This window comes from Peromyscus californicus, unplaced genomic scaffold (assembly GCF_007827085.1).
Source record: "Peromyscus californicus insignis strain IS unplaced genomic scaffold, ASM782708v3 Scaffold_9__1_contigs__length_137607984, whole genome shotgun sequence".
In the NCBI taxonomy this organism is placed as follows: Eukaryota; Metazoa; Chordata; class Mammalia; order Rodentia; family Cricetidae; genus Peromyscus; species Peromyscus californicus.
The window spans coordinates 112,790,750-112,811,745 of NW_026294617.1; the positions used below are offsets into that span (position 1 = coordinate 112,790,750).

At 40.6% G+C, this 20,996-nt stretch overlaps 1 protein-coding gene across 2 annotated transcripts in view; it reads left to right on the top strand.

Moving 5' to 3' along the window:
* Positions 1-20,996, top strand: part of Slc39a8 (solute carrier family 39 member 8) — a 59,823-nt gene that overhangs the window by 20,380 nt on the left and 18,447 nt on the right. For both annotated transcript variants that reach the window (XM_052731207.1, XM_052731208.1), the window contains 4 exons: positions 6,392-6,554; positions 10,998-11,167; positions 12,644-12,766; positions 13,311-13,481. In XM_052731207.1, the coding sequence (XP_052587167.1) occupies positions 6,392-6,554; positions 10,998-11,167; positions 12,644-12,766; positions 13,311-13,481 (627 nt within the window). The remainder of the gene's footprint in view (positions 1-6,391; positions 6,555-10,997; positions 11,168-12,643; positions 12,767-13,310; positions 13,482-20,996) is intronic.

A 20,996-nucleotide genomic window follows, 5' to 3' on the forward strand; every position in this document is an offset into this window, starting at 1 on the left:
TTCTATTAATCTATACCTTGCCACGTGGCTTGTGGCTTACTGGCATCTTCACATGCTGTTTGTCATCGTGGCAGCTGGCAGTGTCTCTCTGACTCAGCCTTCCACTTCCCAGCTTTATTCTCCTCCTTGTCCCACCTACACTTCCTGCCTAGCCAATGGCCAATCAGTGTTTTATTTATTGACTAATCAGCAACACATTTGCCATACAGAACATCCCACAGCACCAACCAACCAACCAAACAAACAAAGGGACTTTTATGTATCAATCAGAACTCTTATTTGAAGAATAAAAGAAAAAAAAATATAACTTCTCTTCAGCCAAAAAGAGAATTCATCCATTCAGATAAGAGTCAAGGGGATATGAACTTCAGACATAGCCACACCCTCAATCAAGATGGTTTAAAAATCCTTCTTTCAGCTCCCTTAGCCTTCTTTCACATGGTGGCCAAAGTAGCCAAAGGAGTCTTCAGACTCATGGTGCTCCTAACAGAGAATGACTTCTTCAGTAGCTCTGGATGTATAGATCTTGGTCACAAGTCACCTGCAAGGGCATTGCCATAACAGTGAGGTGGTCTGTGCTGGATCAAGGAGAATGCAACCCAGGAAGGCAAAAGCATCCCCTACATTTACTGGCGTTGATTATTTCTTATGTTCTGGGCCCCTTTGCATTGTTTCTTTCACTCTCTGTCTCTCTTTCTAGATTTGAGGGTGGTGGTGGTAGTGCTGGGGATTAACTCTGAGGCTTCACAGGTTAGGCAATCACTCTAGAGCTCAGGTGTATTCTCACCTGTTATATTTTGGTTTTTGAGACAATCTCATCCTTTAGCTCAGGCTGGCCTATAACTTATGATTCTGGTGCCTCAGCTTCCTGAATACTGAGATGACACACAGATATCATCATTCCTGGGTCTCTTTCCTGCTTTCCTGTATTCCCAAGGTGTTCGCTCTTTTCCATATGTGTTTTCTCCTGATCATCTCGCCTATGCTCCCCCCGCTATCACTGCTCTACAGAAGACAGCCACAGCCTTATCTCTGGCTTCCGTGCTTCTCAGAGAAAGCTCACTTCTCATCTCCATCTGGTGTCCTGTGAATACCGTAAGTTCAGATGCCTCAAGTGGAACACGGCCACCCATGCCCAGTGTTATGTCAGGACCAACACCCTCTTTCCATTTCCTGGAGTTCTAGTCTCAAAGTCGTTTTTCATGATTTCTTCTGCATACAATTTCTCCCTCACATGAGCTTTCTTAGTTCTTTATCATATGTCTTCAGGATTTATCATTTTTACTCTGTTTTTAGAGTTCTTGGTGTATGGGGGGTTCCCCCTCCACAGTTGTTGAGGTCTCTTGATTGAAGGTGATGTTATCATTTATTATTTCTATTCTTTTTCTTCCCTGGTTGTCATCTTCCAGATTCTTCTACCTTCCACTTCTCTTATCAGCATTCTTGTCAGACTTTTATGTTTCAATAAATATTTGTGTAATGAAAGAAATAATCAATGCAATGTGTACTGTGATGGCTTGGCTGCCTTACTTGATTACTGTTGAAGAAAATCACAGTTCGGACAGTGTAAGCAACAATCTCTTTTTATTACTTTAAATGCTGTCAAACTGATTTTCTTTAACAATGATCCAGCACAACAGTCATGCCATCGCACTACACATCACAGTCAGGTGTATTAACCAGGGTTTTCCAGAGAAACAGAATCAGTAGGATCTAAAGATGGTTAGATCTTTATTTACCATACCTTCTTATGTTCATTGAGAGAGAAACAGAGAAAGGCTGGAGGGCATGAAGAAGATGCATAGAGAAAGAGATAGATAGATAGATAGATAGAGAGAGAGAGGGAGAGAGAGAGAGAGAGAGAGAGAGAGAGAGAGAGAGAGAGAGACTGAGAGAGAGGGAGAGGGATGGAGGGAGGATGAGAGAGAAAGAGAAAGGAAGGTGGAGAGAGTGGGGAGTGGGATAGTAAAGGAGATTACTAGGAATTTTCAAGTTCTAGGATCTACCATCTGCAAGCTGATCATTGTTGTAGTTGAGTCTGAAGACCTGAGGGTCAGGGAGTTGATGGTGGAAGTTCCAGAGTAGGGCCCAGAGAAAAGAATATGATATCCAGTCAGGGAGGTGGGAAAATAAATGAACTCCCCCTATATCTGCCTTTTGTTCTGGTCACGCTTACCATAATTTGGTTGATGCTCTCTCATTTCAGGAAGAGAGTCTCCTTTACTGAGATCATTGGTTCAAATTCCCTGACATTGGTTCAATCCTCACCTGAAAACATTCTCACAACATGCCCAATGTAATCTGGCCACCCTGTGGCCAGTGAAGTCCATTCAGAATTACCCATTTCAGGAGAAAGCATCTCACTGGAGTCCCTCCAAATAGCTTGGAGCAGACAATGAACCAGGGTGGGAGGCATCTGTGAGTAGGAGTTTACCAAGAGGAAACACAAGTACAGAGAGTATTTTGATTAAACAACAGAATTTCCCCCAAGGCAGGTGAGTGTGACAGGGACTAAGGGCGGGAGATGGGGAGTTGGACTTGAAAGTAATCCATCATTAAGAGTGGGAGCATTCTCTCTAAATAACTTTGCAAGGTCTTTGATAGAGCAGCGATGCAGGCCCGTAACAATGACCATCAAGGTTGAGGCCTGAGGTCAGGTTAAAATTTAACCAAGAAAAGAATCCTTATGAGTATTGGAAGTCTCCCACTTCAAGTCATGCCATACACGTTGGGATTATTATTATAGTAATAATTTTAGTTGTACAAAATGCAAAGGGAGGCACTTGTAATCTTTCCCTCATCTGTTCCTTACACTAGTCCCCAGCATTCCACAAAGACTTATGGAAATGAAGCAGAGAAAAATGTGAGACCCCATGAGGAAGGAGTAGGGGGCACAGAAGCAGAGATGCATGAAACCACTTGCTGAAGTGATTTTGAGTATTACTTGGGGGCTTTGTGTGTAATACGATCCAAGTCCCCCTTACCATCATGACTACCTTTCTTGTGTATAAGGTGCTCCAAATCGGTTTACTGTGGCTGAGGTGAGCAAACAGCAGCCCCCTGACGTTGGAGTGTCTGCAGAATAGAGCTGGGCCCGGGAGCACAGAGCCTGGAAGGCCACGGTCTGGGTGGGACTCTAGAGATTTGGATATCATTTTTTAAAAAAGCTGTTAGTGGGTAAATATGACAGTCTGGGGAAGTGCAGTGAATCTTAAGGCAATGTCATTTGGTGCTATCACCCTGGTGACCCTGTAATTCCCAGAAGGTATCATTGTTTGGAGGTGAAGGGATGTGCTCCAGAGGGGTCAGATTTCCTCAGCAGTGTCACTGGTCCAACTGGTTTTGTGCCTTCCCTACATAGGCGCTGGGCTCTCCTTCTGCTTGCTCCTGAAGTGGAGACTCTGCCTGATCATAGACACTGTCTTCTTTAGTTTTGGGCTTACCTTAGTAAATCAAGACTGAAACAGACAAAAATAGGCTGTTGTCCAACATTATTTGCATTCTACTTCTTCATGGTTAAGCAATTTTAAGCCCATCAGGCCTGCATTGATTCTGTGTTGGCACATAGCCTGTTCTCATCCTCTTTACAAAAGGCAAGCCCTCCCTTGAGTTTTGCCATCTCTCCACATCTGTGCGCCTATTGGGCGGTTGCAACTGTCAAGCACTGTGATTTCTGACCACCTGCCCAGCAAAATTTCTATGTAAGTACTGACTGGTCACGAATTCTAAGTTCTCTCATGGCATTCAGTCCATTCTCATTTGACTGCACTGATTATTTTTTTCCTGGTTATCCATGGGAGAATTTTTAGTAACGCACAGTGGGCAATTAGGGGGTATCTTAAAGGCCATGGCATTTAAACTATTACTTTGTAAAGAAATACTAACTATATCTTAGCAGGTTGACTTTCTGATCTACAATTTGGATCTAAAAAGAATTCCTTAATAATCATCACAGTTTGAATGTCACGGCGTTTGAATCCTGACAAGTCTTTGGGCATTATTTATAGGTTGTTCTTCTTGTCCTCATGTTTTTACTGAGGAACCTGAAGTCCACGTGGGTTAAGACTTCCTTGCCGGGAACCAGTACTGCTTTGTGTTTGTGTTAGCTCACCTGTTAATTACTGGAACCAAGACTGACCCAAGTATGCTCTGTAGGTTTGAGTCTGGCAACTTTGCCTCTGGGCATCCTCTGGGTCATGAATGAGCTGTACTTCCTTACCTTTCCCTGATTGGCTATCCAGCTACTTCCTTCATCTGTTAGTCTAGTGTCCTGTACTTGCAGCGATCGTAATGCCTATTAGTAGAGCAGTGTTGAATGTTTGATGGTCAGTATGCAGTTGCCATTATCATACACCAAAGGAGAGAATGGGTTGACTAAGGAATAGCTTATACATACATACATATCATATACTTACAATCATACATGTATGTATACATATATGCATATAATAACAGTGAAATAGAGGCTATGGCTTTGAAAGCGAGCAAGGAAGAGCATATGGGAGGGGTTAGAGGGAGGAAATGGAAGGAAGAAATGTGATAATTTTAAAGCCTCAAGAATTAAAAAAAAGGAAGAAAAAATAAAAATCTTTAAAAAAAATCTGAACATGCATTTTCTATAAAGTAATTGCTGTCTTAATTTTCAGCATTCGCATGCAGTTTGATATATTGGATGTCTTTTCATTTTTCCTGGACAAAAACATTGGTTTCCTGTAACAATATTTAGAATTTTTAATTTCATTGTTTCTATTGTGAAAGGTATTAAAGTGCTTTATCGTCAAATACATTAACTCATAATATTTATTTTTATTTCTGTGTATCTGTGTGTGCCTTGCTTACCTGTATGTGCACCATGTACATGCTGTGCCCACTGCTGCTGGAAGAGGGTATCAGATGCCCTGGAGCTGGAGTTATAGGTGACTGTGAATAGCCCTGTGTAGGTTCTGAGACCCAAACCTTGGTTGTCTGCAGGAGCGTAGAGTGCTCTTAACTGCTGAGCCATCTCTCCAGCCCCTACATCAACCTTTACATTCTCAACTCAACACCGTCCGTGGTGCATTACTCAGGTCAGGCTCTCATGGTAATATGAAGCACCTTAACCAATAGAAATTAATTTTCTAGAAGTTCTAGGAACTGAAAATCCAAGGTCAGAGTGCTAGAACACAAGGTGAGGGCTGTTCTGTGGCTCACAGACGGGCTCCTTTCAACTGTGCCTTCTCTGGTGTCTCTTCTCATGGGACACTCATCCTCTTGGACCAGGGTCTTTTCTGCATGGCCTCCTCTAACCCTAATTATTTACACGAGACTATCTTCATATATCACCACATTGTGGATTAGGGATCTAATATGAATTTTGAGGAACACAGTTTATAGTACAAAGCTAAGATTTTAGTGGGGTTGGAGTATTGGCTGAAATGGACAAAAACATTTCTAAGTTGATTTTACTAAAGATAGACTTTTGTTTGAGTGAATGGGTTTTCCCATATTTTCTAATTTTTATAGCATTAATTTATTAATGTTTAATCTGTTAGTTATTTTCTTAGTAATGCAAGTATTTAGAATATAGTTTACAGTGAAAAGACACTTGAGAGTAAATGATCCTTTAAAAACTATTTTTGCAGAGATTTCTTTTCTTAATGCAGATTCTTTGCCTCATTAAAAAGTTAATGAATTTCTAAACGGCCCAGCACTATCTCCAAACTCTCCATAATACAGAAAAGCTACTTATCACCATTTAGAATAATGCATATTTTAGTAAACAGCAGTTTGTGCTAAGATACACTTTAAAACACTTTTACATATTTGAACTTTTATTGCTACATAAGATGGATACATTTTTTTCAACTATGAAACTGTAAGGAACCAAGTATTTATCAACATGGAATGCTAGAAAACTACACTGACAGTCTCTCAAAGTATCCATTTAAACAACCAAAAAGGTGTATTGAGACAGTGATAGAGCCCTGTGTTCAAACGCTACCAGTGGGCTTTTACCCACTTCATGTTTTATAGTATTAGGGTACTCAGACTTTGTATATGCTAGACAAGCCCCCTGCCCCCGAGTTATATCCTCAGCCCATCTGTTATTATTATTCTGAAGTCTTTCTCAACTTCTAAAACCTATTTTTAATCGTACTTTTGTTTGTTTACATTAGGCAGGCTATTGATTAATTAATCCTTTTGCCATTTTTTTTTCCTTCCTAGTTTTAGAGGAGTGGACTGGTTCACCATTGTGGAGGTCCATTCATTTTTTTAGTGGGCTCTGGTGTCGAACCAGCGCTGTGTACCTGGATGGAATACAGTATGTGTCCTTAGACACTAAGGCTCCCAGCGTTCACCCACGTGTGCTGACTGAGTCTCTACCTGTGCTCCTGTGTTTCCTCTGTTTCAGTGTTTGTCAGCAGAAGACATCTTTTCTCTTCATGGCTTCTCAAATGCTACCCAGATAACCAGCTCGAACTTCTCCGCCATCTGCCCTGCGATCTTACAGCAGCTGAACTTTCATCCCTGCGAGGATCAGCCGAAGCACAGTGCAAAGCCGAGTCTTTCCGAAGGTACCCAGAAGCCGCTTTCTCACTCCCTCGGAAAGTCTGAGAGGCCCCAGGAGATAAGGCTCACACGCACCCTTTCCTCGTTTATTGCTTTTAATTAGTTTGTAAGAGACCTCTTGGTAAAATAAGATTCAGCGAGTATTTAAATAAGAATAATGGGAACTCATATAAACTTTATAAGCAACGCTCTTATGCTTGTGAGATCAAGACTATTCTTAATACTCCCAAATCTAATTCTTTCTTTTTACTTATTTATTCAGTTTTTATTGTATATATTCATCGAACATTGTGCTCCGTTACATATGGACCTTTTCATACAAATACATATTATACGTTGACCACGTTTACCCCCAAACCACCCTCCCTTCCCCCTTCCCACGTTCCCCCTACCAGTAGTCCTCTTCCTTTCCCTAGGACACCGGTTCTCAGCCTTCCTAATGCTGTGTCCCTTTAAGATGGTTCTTGATGTTGTGATGACCCCAACCGTAAAATCATTTTGTTGCCACTTCACAACAGCAATTTTGCTACTGTTATGAACGGTAATGTAAATATCTGATGTATGACCCCAGGGGTCGAGACTCAAAGGTTGAGAACCACTTCTCTAGAGAGTTTTCTTTCTACATTCATGTCATAAATATAATTTTATGTGTCTACATGCATTCACTTCTTGATTTTAAACCATATACTGTGATACCAGGTTGCAAATTATTTGGCTTCATTGATTAGTCACTTTCACTTTTTGCCTATTACGTTATTTCAAAATTTGTCAGTTTGGCTGCGGTTGTGATAGAAGGTATAGGAAAACTAATGTGCTTCTAGATGAACTCTTAAAGCACGGAGTTACAAACCTTTTAACATTTGTTGATGAAAGAAGATGCCAGAATTACAAATGTGTTTGCTAGAGTATGTTTACATTTCTATAAGACTTTTACATTTTGATGCTTTACACTTTACAACTGAAAATTAATGCAATAGAATTTTTAATACACTAACATTTACTAGTAATACACACTAATAAAGGCCCAGACTTCAAAGCCCAACTCCATACTTTGCTGGCCCTTTTGGGAACATGCTTTGACCTCTTTACCCCTGTTTCCTCATCCCGTGTGGCTCCTTTCTCACAGTGTTGCTGTAAGGATTCAATAACAGCATTCATAAAGTACCTGGAACAATGTTCGCCTCAGGATTGCATAAGGCCCACGGGTGCAGGAAGTGATACCAGTAAAGGAGAGCTACTGAGATTCCAAAGTATCTCTAAATCTGGGTGTGGTGGCCCAGGCCTGTAATCCTAGCACTTGAGAGCCTGAGGCAGGGGGATCACCATGAGTTCAAGAACAGTCTGGGACAGAGAGGACGACTGTGCCAGAAAAACAAAGAGTGAGGGAGCAAATGAGAGAAGGAGGGGGTGGAGTAGGAGTAGGAGTAGGAGTAGGAGTAGGAGTAGGAGGAGGAGGAGAAGGAGGAGGAGGAGGAAGGGAGGGAGAGAGAGAGAAGGAAAGAGAGAGAGAGGGAGAGAGAGGAGATGGAGAGATTTTTCTGACCTCAGCTGTTCAGGTTCCTCTATGTCAGGTGGAGCCAGGAGGTGGGAACAGGAAAGGAGGAAGCAGGAAGTGAGAGCGAATTCTAGGGTCAACACTGCAAAGTCATAAAGCAGAAGAGTCAACAGTTCCCAGTTACAAGATCAGAAAGGCACCAAATATTTGGACAGAGAACCCAACAAAGAGAGTAGAGTGCTTGACTCTGTTAATCTGTTTAGTTTGGCAATGCATTGCCATTTGATGTGATACTTACCAGTTTTATTTTAGTGTGGAATTGTGGGTAGCACCAAAATGAACCAATGTGTGTAAGTGACTGGAATAGTGCTTGCTACAGCTTGAGAGGATTATGTCCTGATCCTTCTGTGTGTGCACATGTGTGTGCGTGTGTGTGTGCGTGCGTGGAGACTATACACATGTATGGGTTGGAGTGCCCTGTGTGTGCACTTGGGAGTCAGAGGAGGATGTCAACTGGCCTGCTCTGTTGCTCACCGCCCTATTCTCTTGAGGCGGGGGCTCTCGCTGAACCTGGAGTTAGGCTGATGGCCATCAAGTCCCAGCAATTCTCCTTGTCTGTTTCTTGAAACACTGGTTATAGGCACGTGTGGGCACACATGCTTTTGATATGAGTGGTAAGACGTGGACTCCGATCTTCACAGCCGTGCAGCCAGCACCCTTCTCTACAGATCTCACACAAGTGTCCGTGGGTTCGCTGGACTCCCTGGCCCTTATGTGATATTACTTTCTCACAAGGAAACTGAAAATCACCAAATGTATCAGATTTTGAATATAACTTTTCACTGTTTGTGAGTTAGATTCAAGGCCATTCAAGGGACCGAAAAATCAAAAGAAGCCTAATTCAAAGGGGGCCATCATACAAAAACGCTCCGAGCATGTTTACATTGACATTTTGGTGGGAAGATAAAATAGTCTCATTTTTTAGAGCTCTTACATTTTGTCCTTTTTTTGAAGTTACCTTTCATTTACCTTATAAACCACACTGATATATATATCATCAGTAAATTGATGATAAATTAGTTTCTTTAGGAGAGAAATTAATCATATCTTAGCAGTAATTTAAAGGTCCAAAATTGCCTCATTTTTTGGATGAGTTTACAGAGTACTATTTAATCTAAATAAGACGTAAGAACATATGTTCTGATTTAAAGCATCCTTAAAGATCACACTGCCCATCACAATACAACCAGTGATGGAGCTGCAAGCTTGGAGAGGTGGACTTGATTCTGCACAGTGAGTTTGTGTGGGACTGCAGGAACGGACTCCTTTTCTCTGCTGATTTAAAGAAGAAGAAAACAGGAAAAGAAAGATCTCAACACTTGGCCATGTTTTGTTGGAAGCATGTCACATGCACACAAACACATGCCACACACACAAACACACATACACACCATCTCCCTACAAACACACACACACACACACACATACACACACCCCACATATACACCAAACACACATACACATAACACATACCACACATACCACACATACACACTAGATACACATACACATACCATACACCACACCACACACACACACACACACCACATACATGCAACAAACACACACACAAACACACACACACCACACACACATGCACACAAACACACACAAACACACACACCACACACATGCACACAAACACACACACACCACACACACCACACACACACCACACACACATATACACACACATACCACATATACCACACACACCACATATACCACACACACATACACACACACACACCACACACACATACACTACACACACACATACCACATACACCACACACACATACACACATACACACACACACCACATACACACACACACACACATACACACAACACACACACCACACACACACACACACACACACACACACACACACACACACACACCACACAAAGAAACAATTGCACTGGGGGAGGGGATCTGGAATCTGAATTTGTCTGGCAGAACCAAAACTTTTATGCTCATGGGTAGAGTGGGCTCCCTTTGTCTCTCAGAATTGGTAGATTAGACTATCTCAGCACCGGACAGTTCTGAAAAAAGGGGGAGATAATTGGTTCCCGCCACAGGACACCTTTTTTTACCATGGTGGAGGTATGTTTACTGCCAGCTCTGGGAGCCATGCTCACCGCCACTTCTGGGAAGCAGCGGGTCTATGCCTCCATCAAGCATCGTGTAGCCCAGAAACGCCCCTCCCCTTTTGTACTAGCAAAAGCGTAATCCACCACAAAGTGTGCTGCACAGCTTGGAGATGCCTCTGTGTGCCACGGCCCCCAGCAGACATACGAACTAGGAATCTGTTCTTAGCTCCGTTTCAGTAAGTTCTCTCAGGCTTTAGGTGGAAACTCTTGCTATCATGTTTGGGCGCCAAATGTAGATATGTTTGGGCGCCAAATGTAGATGGCCAGGCTAGCCTTGAACTTGCAATGTAGATGAAGATGACCTTGAAATAGTGATCCTCCTAATCCCACCTGCCAAGTGCTGGGATTACAGGCATCCATGACCATGCTTAGTTTATGAAATGCTGGGGACTGGACACAGGGCCTCCTGCGTGGTAAACAAGTGTTGTACCAACGGACCTGTATCTCTGGGGACTCTACACTTCATTCTGCCTTTCATTTGGCAAGTTTAATTTTTCTGCAATTTTATTGTTCATTATCATCTGTAGAATATCCTCAACTGACTTACGAACATGATTTCTATTAATTTTCAGTCTGCTGTATGTATGTTCTCAATTTTCTGTATAGTTTTCAATGAGAATTTTAGTTTTGAAGAAGGTATTTGTTGAAGCCTTTAAAGAGGAAATGTCTCAAGTGTAATGTGCAGTAATGCAGTTGACTCCTTGGCTGTAACTAATTTTTACTCTTTTCCCCATAGTCTGGAGCTATGGAATCCTGTCGGTGACAATTATTAATTTGGCATCTCTCCTGGGACTGATTTTGACCCCATTGATAAAGAAGTCATACTTCCCCAAGATTTTGACTTATTTTGTGGGGTTGGCTATCGGGACCCTTTTCTCAAATGCCATTTTCCAGCTTATTCCAGAGGTAAGGGGGTGAGCTATATGTTTCTGTGAATAATTGCTTATTTTAAACATTTTAGCACTTTGTACATTTTAGCCTTCCTAATCCTCGCAGCATTTTATGATAGGTTTAGAAGGCTTTGGATAGAGAAAACAGAACCACAGCAAGGGTCAAAGATTGTCTGGAGCTTCAAAGAATGTTGGGGTCAGAGAAAAAAATTACTGTTCTAGGAGGGCAGCCATTAGGACATGCTCAGACAGAGCTAGGGCACCTCTGGGGACTCTACACCTCGCTCTGCCTTTCATTTGGCAAATTGAATTTTTCTGCAATTTTATTGTTTATTATTTTCTATAGAATAGCTAATGTCCAAATTAATTGAAGGTATACTACAAAATTCCCTCCTATATTTATTACAGCTCTGCAACATGAAAGATTAACTGTGTGTGTAGTTGACAGAGGGCCCCCCTCCACCTTTTTTTTTCCAGGAGAAAATCTGTCATAGGCCAGCGAATAAAGAACAACTTCACTTGGGAGGCAGAGGCAGGTGGATCTCTGAGTTTGAGACCAGCCTGGTCTACAGAGCAAGTTCCAGGACAGCTAGGGCTACAGAGAAACTCTATCAAAAAAAAAAAAAAAAAAAAAAAAAAAACCAAACAAAAAAAAGAGAACAGGAAAAAAAGAACAACTTATTTTTTCCTTTGATTAAAGTGTATTACCTGACTGTGACTGTATTACATTATTCACTTAATCAATATATAATGTGCATGTTTTATTTAATATCTGTTATGCCAATATAAGAAAAAGAAACAATAGAAAGGAAATAACAGAGGGAAAGAAAGAGGACATTGAAGAGAACAAGTCACAAACGCCAATGAGGGAAATCCATGTATACGGATTCCCTCACATATTCTGCACACGTGAAGATGGAGAGACTAGCCCCAGATAGAGCAAAACTAGTATTCAGGCCATGCCCCTCTTATAAAGTTACAAAATAACAAAAGATTCTTCAAGCTTTTCATCTACATATAAAAATGAGGCATATATTCTTAGAATTATAGATTTTATTAATATTTATCTAGAAAGAGCCTTAGAGAAATACCAAAAACCCTCAAATGTGAAGAAGAAAGCTGAAAATCTAAAGAGATTGAGTGACTTGATGACAGCCATACAATTGGCTGGTTACTAATGAGAATTACAATGCACATTTTTCTCATTAGAAATGCATTTGTATGACATGTTTAGCACAATGCAGTGTTCTATGTTTGTGTATTTAGCATCTTGTCTGCGTCATGACTCACTCAAGCAAATGTTGTGGATGTTCTAGGGAAGAATCTGTAAGATCTGATGGTTTTAGTCCACAGGGCGACTTTCAGAATATTTGTTTGAGGGTGGACTTACAACTTTGGGGAAAATTATATACTAAGAAATTATGGTATTGTTTTCCAGAAATCAGTTAAACTACTTGGTTTTATCTGAATTGCCCTGTTCCCTCCTCTTTAGGCGTTTGGATTTAATCCCAAAGTTGACAATTATGTTGAGAAGGCAGTTGCTGTGTTTGGTGGATTTTACATGCTTTTCTTTGTTGAAAGGACGCTTAAGATGCTACTGAAAACATATGGACAGGTAAATGAACTTCATTGGATGTCCTGCTTTCCCAGACTCCCTAACAAAGGCAAGAATTGTGAATTATACGAACAGTCTGACTCTTATACTAGCAAATACGAAGAGAATAAAAAAAAATCAGTGTATTGACAGGTATAAGAAAAACATCTGACTCATATAGAATTTGGAACTATTAACCTCAATTTAATGCAAAATAATAGATATGGATAATTTGTATCCTCTTTATATTCATCAAATAAGAACATACATGTTCCCTAACACAGAGAAAGCAGAAAACAACCACAGAATCCAGTACCTAAGAATCTGTTTAAAGAGGAAATGTTAGGGAAAGAAGAAGAAGAAGAAGAAGAAGAAGAAGAAGAAGAAGAAGAAGAAGAAGAAGAAGAAGAAGAAGAAGAAGAAGAAATGTTAGCACTTCAAAGAGATTGCATTGCAGATAGAGTAGATACATTTTTCTTTTATAAATGAAAAACAGTGGACCATTTTTTTATTTGCATGCTCATCTTCTTCCTTCTTATAACCTTCTTGTTTTATTCACATGTAGAATGACCATACCCACTTCGGGAATGATGACTTTGGTTCTAAAGAAAAAACCCATCAACCCAAAACACTACCATTACCCGCAATCAATGGTGTGACATGCTATGCCAACCCTGCGGTCACAGAGCCTAATGGACACATCCACTTTGACACTGTCAGTGTAGTGTCCCTCCAGGTATGTTATACAGATTGCGTTTTCTTTTACTCTTCTCTGTACTTTTAACTATGAAGGGGGTGGGGAAACAGTCAAGTCAGTATTTCACACATCCATATGTGTGGACACGCCTACCTTCACGGGATAAGCATGCCTTCTTTGTGCTCTCCTTCTGGATGCTTAAATACACGAGTTGAAGGAACTGTGGACTCTTGGTCTTGGGACTGATTTTTCTCTAGGGTTGTTTAAGCACATGTAAGCCTTTCAGTTAGACTCACACAATCCCTCTAGTAAAATTAATTCAGGACATTTCTGCCACTTCAACTCTTTCAAGATCCTATCCAAAGGATCCTCTGAGTGGTTTTGAAATTCCGAGAAGATTTGAAGGTTTTGAAAGTTGTGTTCATTAATTAACTGACTTAGAATTTATGTTTGCACTGTCTGAAGAATATTACTGGGAACCATTTTTAAAGCAAGCATTACACACCAGGTAATATGCTAGGCAATTATTGATTTTTATCTCATTTATTTTTTTATAACAACTACTGACAGTAGAGGTTACCCTCTTTGTATTATGACTATCTTCATGTCAAGTGATAGAAATCAAACTCAAATAATTTGTGACCAAAGAATTCATTGTTGGAAAGAAACTGGTGTCTTGTACGGGAAAGCCAAGCTTCTGGGACAGCAGGAAGCTGGAACCAGCAGGGCCTCAGCAATGCTTCTCCTTCTCTGCATGCATCGCAGCATCATGTTGTTCCTTTCACCCTGGACTGTTGGCTTCCGACAGTGGGAAACACAGCCACTGACGGCTCCCGAGACTTACATTTTACAGTTTCAGAATTTGGGATGAAACCGACCTCTCATTCTTAAACCCCCAATTCCTTGTAAACACTCCCTTGGTCCACCCTCTGTTAGACGGACCCTTTGGACTGAACAAGTGTCTAGATGGCCAGGCTCCTTGTTGGGCTTTGAAGGAACACTAGTGCTAAACTAACAGGGAGTTATTTATTGTTGTGTAACAAATGATGCTTGTTACTAAGATTTTCAAAGAATACAGCAATGTCTAAATAGAAAATTTTACATCATACTTACAATTAACATTTTACTGAGTGTTCCAGGCCTGTGCCTCTAGCGGTAGACTAATTATCTTACCATCCCCATAAACTAGAGGACAAATACTGTTTTTAATTAGGATTCTAGGACTTGGAGATGCTAACCAACCCAATATAGAATACAGATGGAGTAGACTGGTGATTATAAAGGGTGCTAGGAGGACAGTGCCACTGGTGTGCACTGTAATTATCATCTGGCAGATGGAGAGGCTAAATCTTCAGTGTGACTCATCCAGTAAATGCAGATCCACAAGCTACGAAGTCAAGCATAATAGAAAAGTGAGCAATTGGGATGAGAAGGAAAAACAACCAAGAAAAAGAAAAGAAAAGAAATATTTGAAAGAGGTTAAGGAAAAAAACACGAGTTTTCTTTTGGAAAGAAAAAACATTCTTGGTCATATTCTTCTCCCACCTGATGAAAGTATAATTCTCAAGTGTGTTTGAAGCAGCTTTGTGTTAATATTAAACTAGCAGGAAATTATCTCAGGTAGTGTAATGAATGATGATTTTAGTTAAGATTTATCAGAGAACATGCTAATGTCCAAATAGATGATTTCTTGTAATAGTTAAAGTGAACAATTGTAAGTGCTCCACGTCTGTGTTGGAACAGTTGATGGCTTATCTTATTTGAGCCTCATAAACTAGGGCTAAGCACAGTTATAGTTAGGATACTGACTTAGAGATGTCAGTCAAGCCAAGGACATTCAGCTTCCGAGACCGGAAGCTTGGGTTGCACTGGGCTGTATAATGCTGGGGGCTCTTGCTTCTCCACAATGCTAGAAACAAGATAATAATCTTAACTCTTCATTCAATACATATTTATTTTACTAAGAAGAGAGAGATGGATTAGCTAAAGAATATTGTTTTCTGAGGACATGATCATGCAGGGCACAATAGAGGGAACATAGAGAATAATAGTGAAAACCTGCCTTCCACCGTGTGTCTAAATTCTAGCTGCTTTTTTTTTTTTTTTGGTTTTTCGAGACAGGGTTTCTCTATGTAGCTTTGCGCCTCTCCTGGAACTCACTTGGTAGCCCAGGCTGGCCTCGAACTCACAGAGATCCGCCTGGCTCTGCCTCCCGAGTGCTGGGATTAAAGGCGTGCGCCACCACCGCCCGGCAAATTCTAGCTGCTTTATGCAGGCTTTGTCAAATAATGCATCCTTGTGAAATCATGGCTGAACTTTGATGAAAACTGCAGGAAAACCAGTCATCTATGCTGCCAATTTAGACACTGATTAATGATTCTTTTAAGCCAGACATGGAGACACAGGTCTATAATCTCAACTCTTAAGAGGCTTAGGCAGGACAATTGCAAGGTCAAAGCCAGTCTGGGATCCAGTGAATTCAAGGTCAGTTTGGTTAACTTTGTGAAATCCCATCTCAAAACAACAACAACAACAATGAAGAAAAAGAACTGGGGATGTACCTCAGAGTTACAGTGCCTGGTTATTCTGGTCAAGGCTAAGTTTAATCCTCAGTACCACAAAAACTGACAAACCAAACAAAAATCCCTTCAGGTATCAACTGGCAAAGATAATGCTCTACCATGAAATTTGAATCCTGATTTGAATTCTTATCCTGAGGAAGTTTTTTTCTGTGTCCCCTGGAATGAACAAGACCAGGTCAGGCAGGGCCTCCCTTCCATGGAGGAGTGTGACCCTGATCCAGACTTGAGCAGGTTTTCCATTGGGATCTTCAGGTTCTGTTATATGAAGCATTGACAACACAGAGTTTTAAAATTATTGAAAGGGATAATTAACAGAGAATTAACAGAGAACAAGTTGTAGGAGTTGATTCTCTTCTTCTGCCATGTAGGTTCTTGAAGGCAGAGTTTTTCATAGGCACTGCTGGTCAGCTCTGTCCCACCAGCTGCTCCAAAATAACCACACATTAATTATAAATGCTTGACTGATAGCTTAGGCTTGTTACTAACAAGCTCTTACATTTTAAATTAACCCATTTCTACTTTTTTAGTTGCTGCCATGTGGCTCATGGCTTGTTACCTCATTTTGTACAGATCCTGCTGCCTCTTCATCTGGCTGGCAACTGCCAAGACTCTGCCCTTCTTCTTCTGAGCATCCTTCTATTCTGTCTCTCACACCCAATCTCTTCCTGTCCAGATATAGGCCAGTCAGCTCTTTATTAACCAATAAGAATGATACATATTTACAGTGTACAATGATTGTTCCACAGCAGGTTCTGAGAATTGAACTCAGTTCATCAGGCTGATGGCAAGCACCCTTACCTGCTGAGCCATCTTTCTGCCCCCACAAACATTTTCTTTTTAGCAAATCAAATTGCTCAAAAGCTAAGGTTAATTAAGGTATTAAGACTTTTGCTTTAGAATTAGCTCTGTCTGAGGATGTTTCCAGTAAATCTAAGCCCCATGACAAAGGTGTGTCCTGATTTACATGGTTTAGAAATATCAATCAAAAGACTATTTGTGCTGGACTTGTACAGGTTTTCATTAATTTTTTCTAATAAATATTTACTGAGTCCTTGCTCAGTGCCCTAGACACGGGGGGCTAGAGGCAAACACATTCTTCTACCTCTTAGTTTATGTAGTGGAGAGAGTGGCAAAGAGTAAAACAACAGGCTATGAGAAAGCAATATGCCCTTTGATGGAAATAAAACCTGGTGACTGACATGTGGGAGCTTCTTTGGACAGAACAATCAGGAAAGATTCCCTTAACAGGTCAGCAGAGGATTAGGTAATGAGAAGAGCCAGCCATGAAGGTATCTAAGAAAAGAGTGTCCTGATAATGTATAAAGTAGTCAGTCATGTCTTGCAAAGGGAACTAGAACTTTAATGGTATGAGATTGTTGTGTGTTAGCACAGTACACCAGTGACGTGATTCCTCTAGTTTTGGAATAGAGATGACTGGGATTTCTAACCAACATGAACAACAAATCCATGGACAGGTGAGAATGAGGCTAGAATTCTAAAACATATTTCCAGGAACTACACATCTGGTGAGGAGGGAGGGAAGATACGGCCCTGGATGACACCTATGTATCAGGTCTTGACACGAGCTGTACAAATAGTACTGACCTTCCTTTGCTTCCTTCCTCCCTCCCTCCCCTCCCTCCCTCCCTCCCTCCCTCTCTCCCTCTCTCCCTTCCTCCCTCCCTCCCTCCATTCCTTCCTTCCTTCCTCTTTCTCTCTCTGTTTCTTTCTTTGTGTTTTTGTGGTTGTTGCTGTTTTTGTTTTTCTGTATAGCCCTGGCTGTCCTGGAACTTGCTCTGTAGACCAGACTGGCCTTGAATATGAAGACCCTTCTGCCTCTGCCTCCCAAGTGCTGGTATTAAGGGTGTGTGCCACCCCTGCTTGGCATGGACATTGATTTCTTGTGAAAATTATTTTGTGAACATTTTGTTGAAGGAATAGTCATAGAAGAACAAAGGTTTAAACAAACGGGCCAGCATACTGCTATTTCAAATGGTCTTTACATGATGTAGAATATAAATATAATTTAAGGAACCAAGTTGAAGGGCCTGGTGATGCTTCACAAAGTAGGTGTTATGAGGTAAGCTACAGTGGTCACAATAAAAAAGTGTTTTATGATATTGAATATTATAAAAATACTTTATTCTAGATGACTCCATTGAAATGATAGAACACAGTATTTAAAACTTATGGTTTGTTTGAATTCAAGTGTGGATTCAGGAATTGAATCAATAACATCAGATGCTAATGTTTCAACAGAGTTAAATGTTTTTTCATAAATTGAAAACAGTAAGAACTATTGAAATTATGAGTTGAGAAAAGTAGTTTAACTTGATATGTTATTGATAGGATATAAATTATATAGTAATTTAGATTCTTTTTTTTTTTTTTTTTTGTTTTTTTCGAGACAGGGTTTCTCTGTGTAGCTTTGCGCCTTTCCTGGGACTCACTTGGTAGCCCAGGCTGGCATCAAACTCACGGAGATCTGCCTGCCTCTGTCTCCCGAGTGCTGGGATTAAAGGCGTGCGCCACCACCGGCTGTAATTTAGATTTTTAATAGCATGATTCTTGATTCTTCTTGAAATATAAGAAGAATGAAAGAAATATTATAGAATAATTAAAATGTATGACTAAGGAATGTGGTATTTTTTAATTTATCCAAACAGTTCTGGCTTATCACAGAATAATAAGTATGCAAAGCTGTTTAAATTTAGTAGTCTCTAGTATTTTGTCTGTGTTCCATCATGTAAAACCAATAGCTTTAGACAATTTAAAAATATGTTATCATCATGTATTTATCACAGTAAATGTTAGAAGTTAGTTGACAGTTCCATTTATAACCTTTAGGTATTTAGACAAACACTGAGATTTCTTTATACCTAGTAAATGTGAAACATAGCAGTCTGTGTGATGTGGGGATGTACGTGTGGAATGCACATCCAGTTACTCAGTAGTCACTAGATAATGCGAGGCATCCTACCTTGAAGTTGACTTGTTCCTTCCTCGGATATGGACGGGTCACATTAACCTCTGTATACGGAACATTTCTTCCTCTAGGACACACAGCTTGGGAACGACTGCTATCACTAGATCTTGACTCCTTAGGAATATGAGATCCTTGGTGGCGTGTGCTAGCACTTCCAGGCCACTAGAGGGACCATCTAGATCACTCCTTCTGCAATCTACAACCAGTCTCCTACTTGTTTATAATAAGAGAAAAAAATTACTCGGCCATTTGCAGAAGTTGATTACTGCACATATTATGTTTAAAACTGAGGTACAATGAAGTGGAATTTATCCACAAAGTAGGTGATGTCAGGGAGCCAGACTACATCAGCAGCTGATATAAAGTGATACTCAGTAAATAAAAAAGTGTTTTTGAAATGCTTGGATCTCTGTGAGAGTCTTACAGATTTAAACACACTAAGTCACCCAGTAAGTATTTTACAAGTATCTAATGTGTTCCTGGTGCTCTTCTAAGTCCTGGTAATGTGTCAGAGGGATGGAGGGACATACTGTCTGCCCTTCGGTATGTAATATACACAAAGCATTACAAATGTTACAGAGAACTGAAATCTCAAAATCTCTCTCCTCTCCTCTCCTCTCCTCTCCTCTCCTCTCCTCTCCTCTCCTCTCCTCTCCTCTCCTCTCCTCTCCTCTCCTCTCCTCTCCTCTCCTCTCCTCTCCTCTCCTTTTGTCTCTGTCTCTCTCTCCCTCTCTCCTGCCATGATTGATCCGGAACTAGAATCTCTATATGAGAATATGTGGGGTTTGCTTCTCAATTTTGTTTTGGGGCGGGTAGGTGCTGAGCAGTGGATCATTTTTTCTTCCTTTTGGCCTGGAGGGTGAGAAGGCTGGAGTATATTCCTGGCTTTCTGTGTTTAGTGAAGGAGACTGGACCACTAAAAGTATTGACAATATATCTGTCTTCAGCATGGGGCTCAATTTCAGCCTTCTTTGCTTTGCCTGTGAATGAGGCTCTTGGGTTTGACTTTCACAAAAGAAAATCTCTAGTTACTATTGGTGAGGGCTACCTGGCTGCACTGGCTTAGGAGAAAGGATCTGGGATCTAATGTGCCTCAAATGGACCTATTATCAACTAGTTCTTTTTTTAAAATCATTTTTTAGTTCTACTCTACCCTCATGTAGTCTGCCACATACCAAGTATTTACTATCTTTAAAATTATAACAGTATTTTTTTTTAGTCTGGGTCTCTACAGGTAACCTAGAAACCCATGATTGTCCTGCTTTCACACTCCAAGTACTGGGATTGCAGGAATGAGCCACACTCTGGCTCTATGAAGTATTTTAAATCATATAATTTGAGTGTCACATCCTTTAAAAAACAGATGTCATTTCTTATAGGTGTCTATGCTAAGAACTGGTTAAAATGGGAAACCAATGTTAAGATTCAGTAAGAACTCAGAAGAGCCTAATTGAAGGTTTTTTGCCTTAAATTTTTTTTAAATTAAAATATAATCACATTACTTTCTCTCTTTAATCCTTCCCATATTCTACCTTCACCTACTCTGAAATTGATGAGCTCTTTTTCTTTGATTATTATTGTACATATATAAATACATGTACTGTATATAACATATATAATACACACCTATATAACACAATGTATACTATTTTATATAGAGACACAAATATATAGATATACCCTACTGTGTCAGCTCAGTGTTACTTGTGTGTATATGACTTCAGGGCTGACCACTTCCTACTGGGTAAGCAAGTAGGTGCCCTTCATAGTCGTCACTCTTTCCTTCTGCACCAGCACTGAGCAGCACTGAGCAGCACAGCACCAAATACTGTCTGTGAGAAGTGACTCGGGTGCATCGGTGAGATCTCCCCCTGGGGTCTGCCATCCAGTGCCCTGTTCCCCACGCTCCACACGACTTCCTAACGGAAGCATTGCTCTAATCAGTTCTGATTACAGAAGCACTTTAGGGACAAAGCTGCCAGTGAA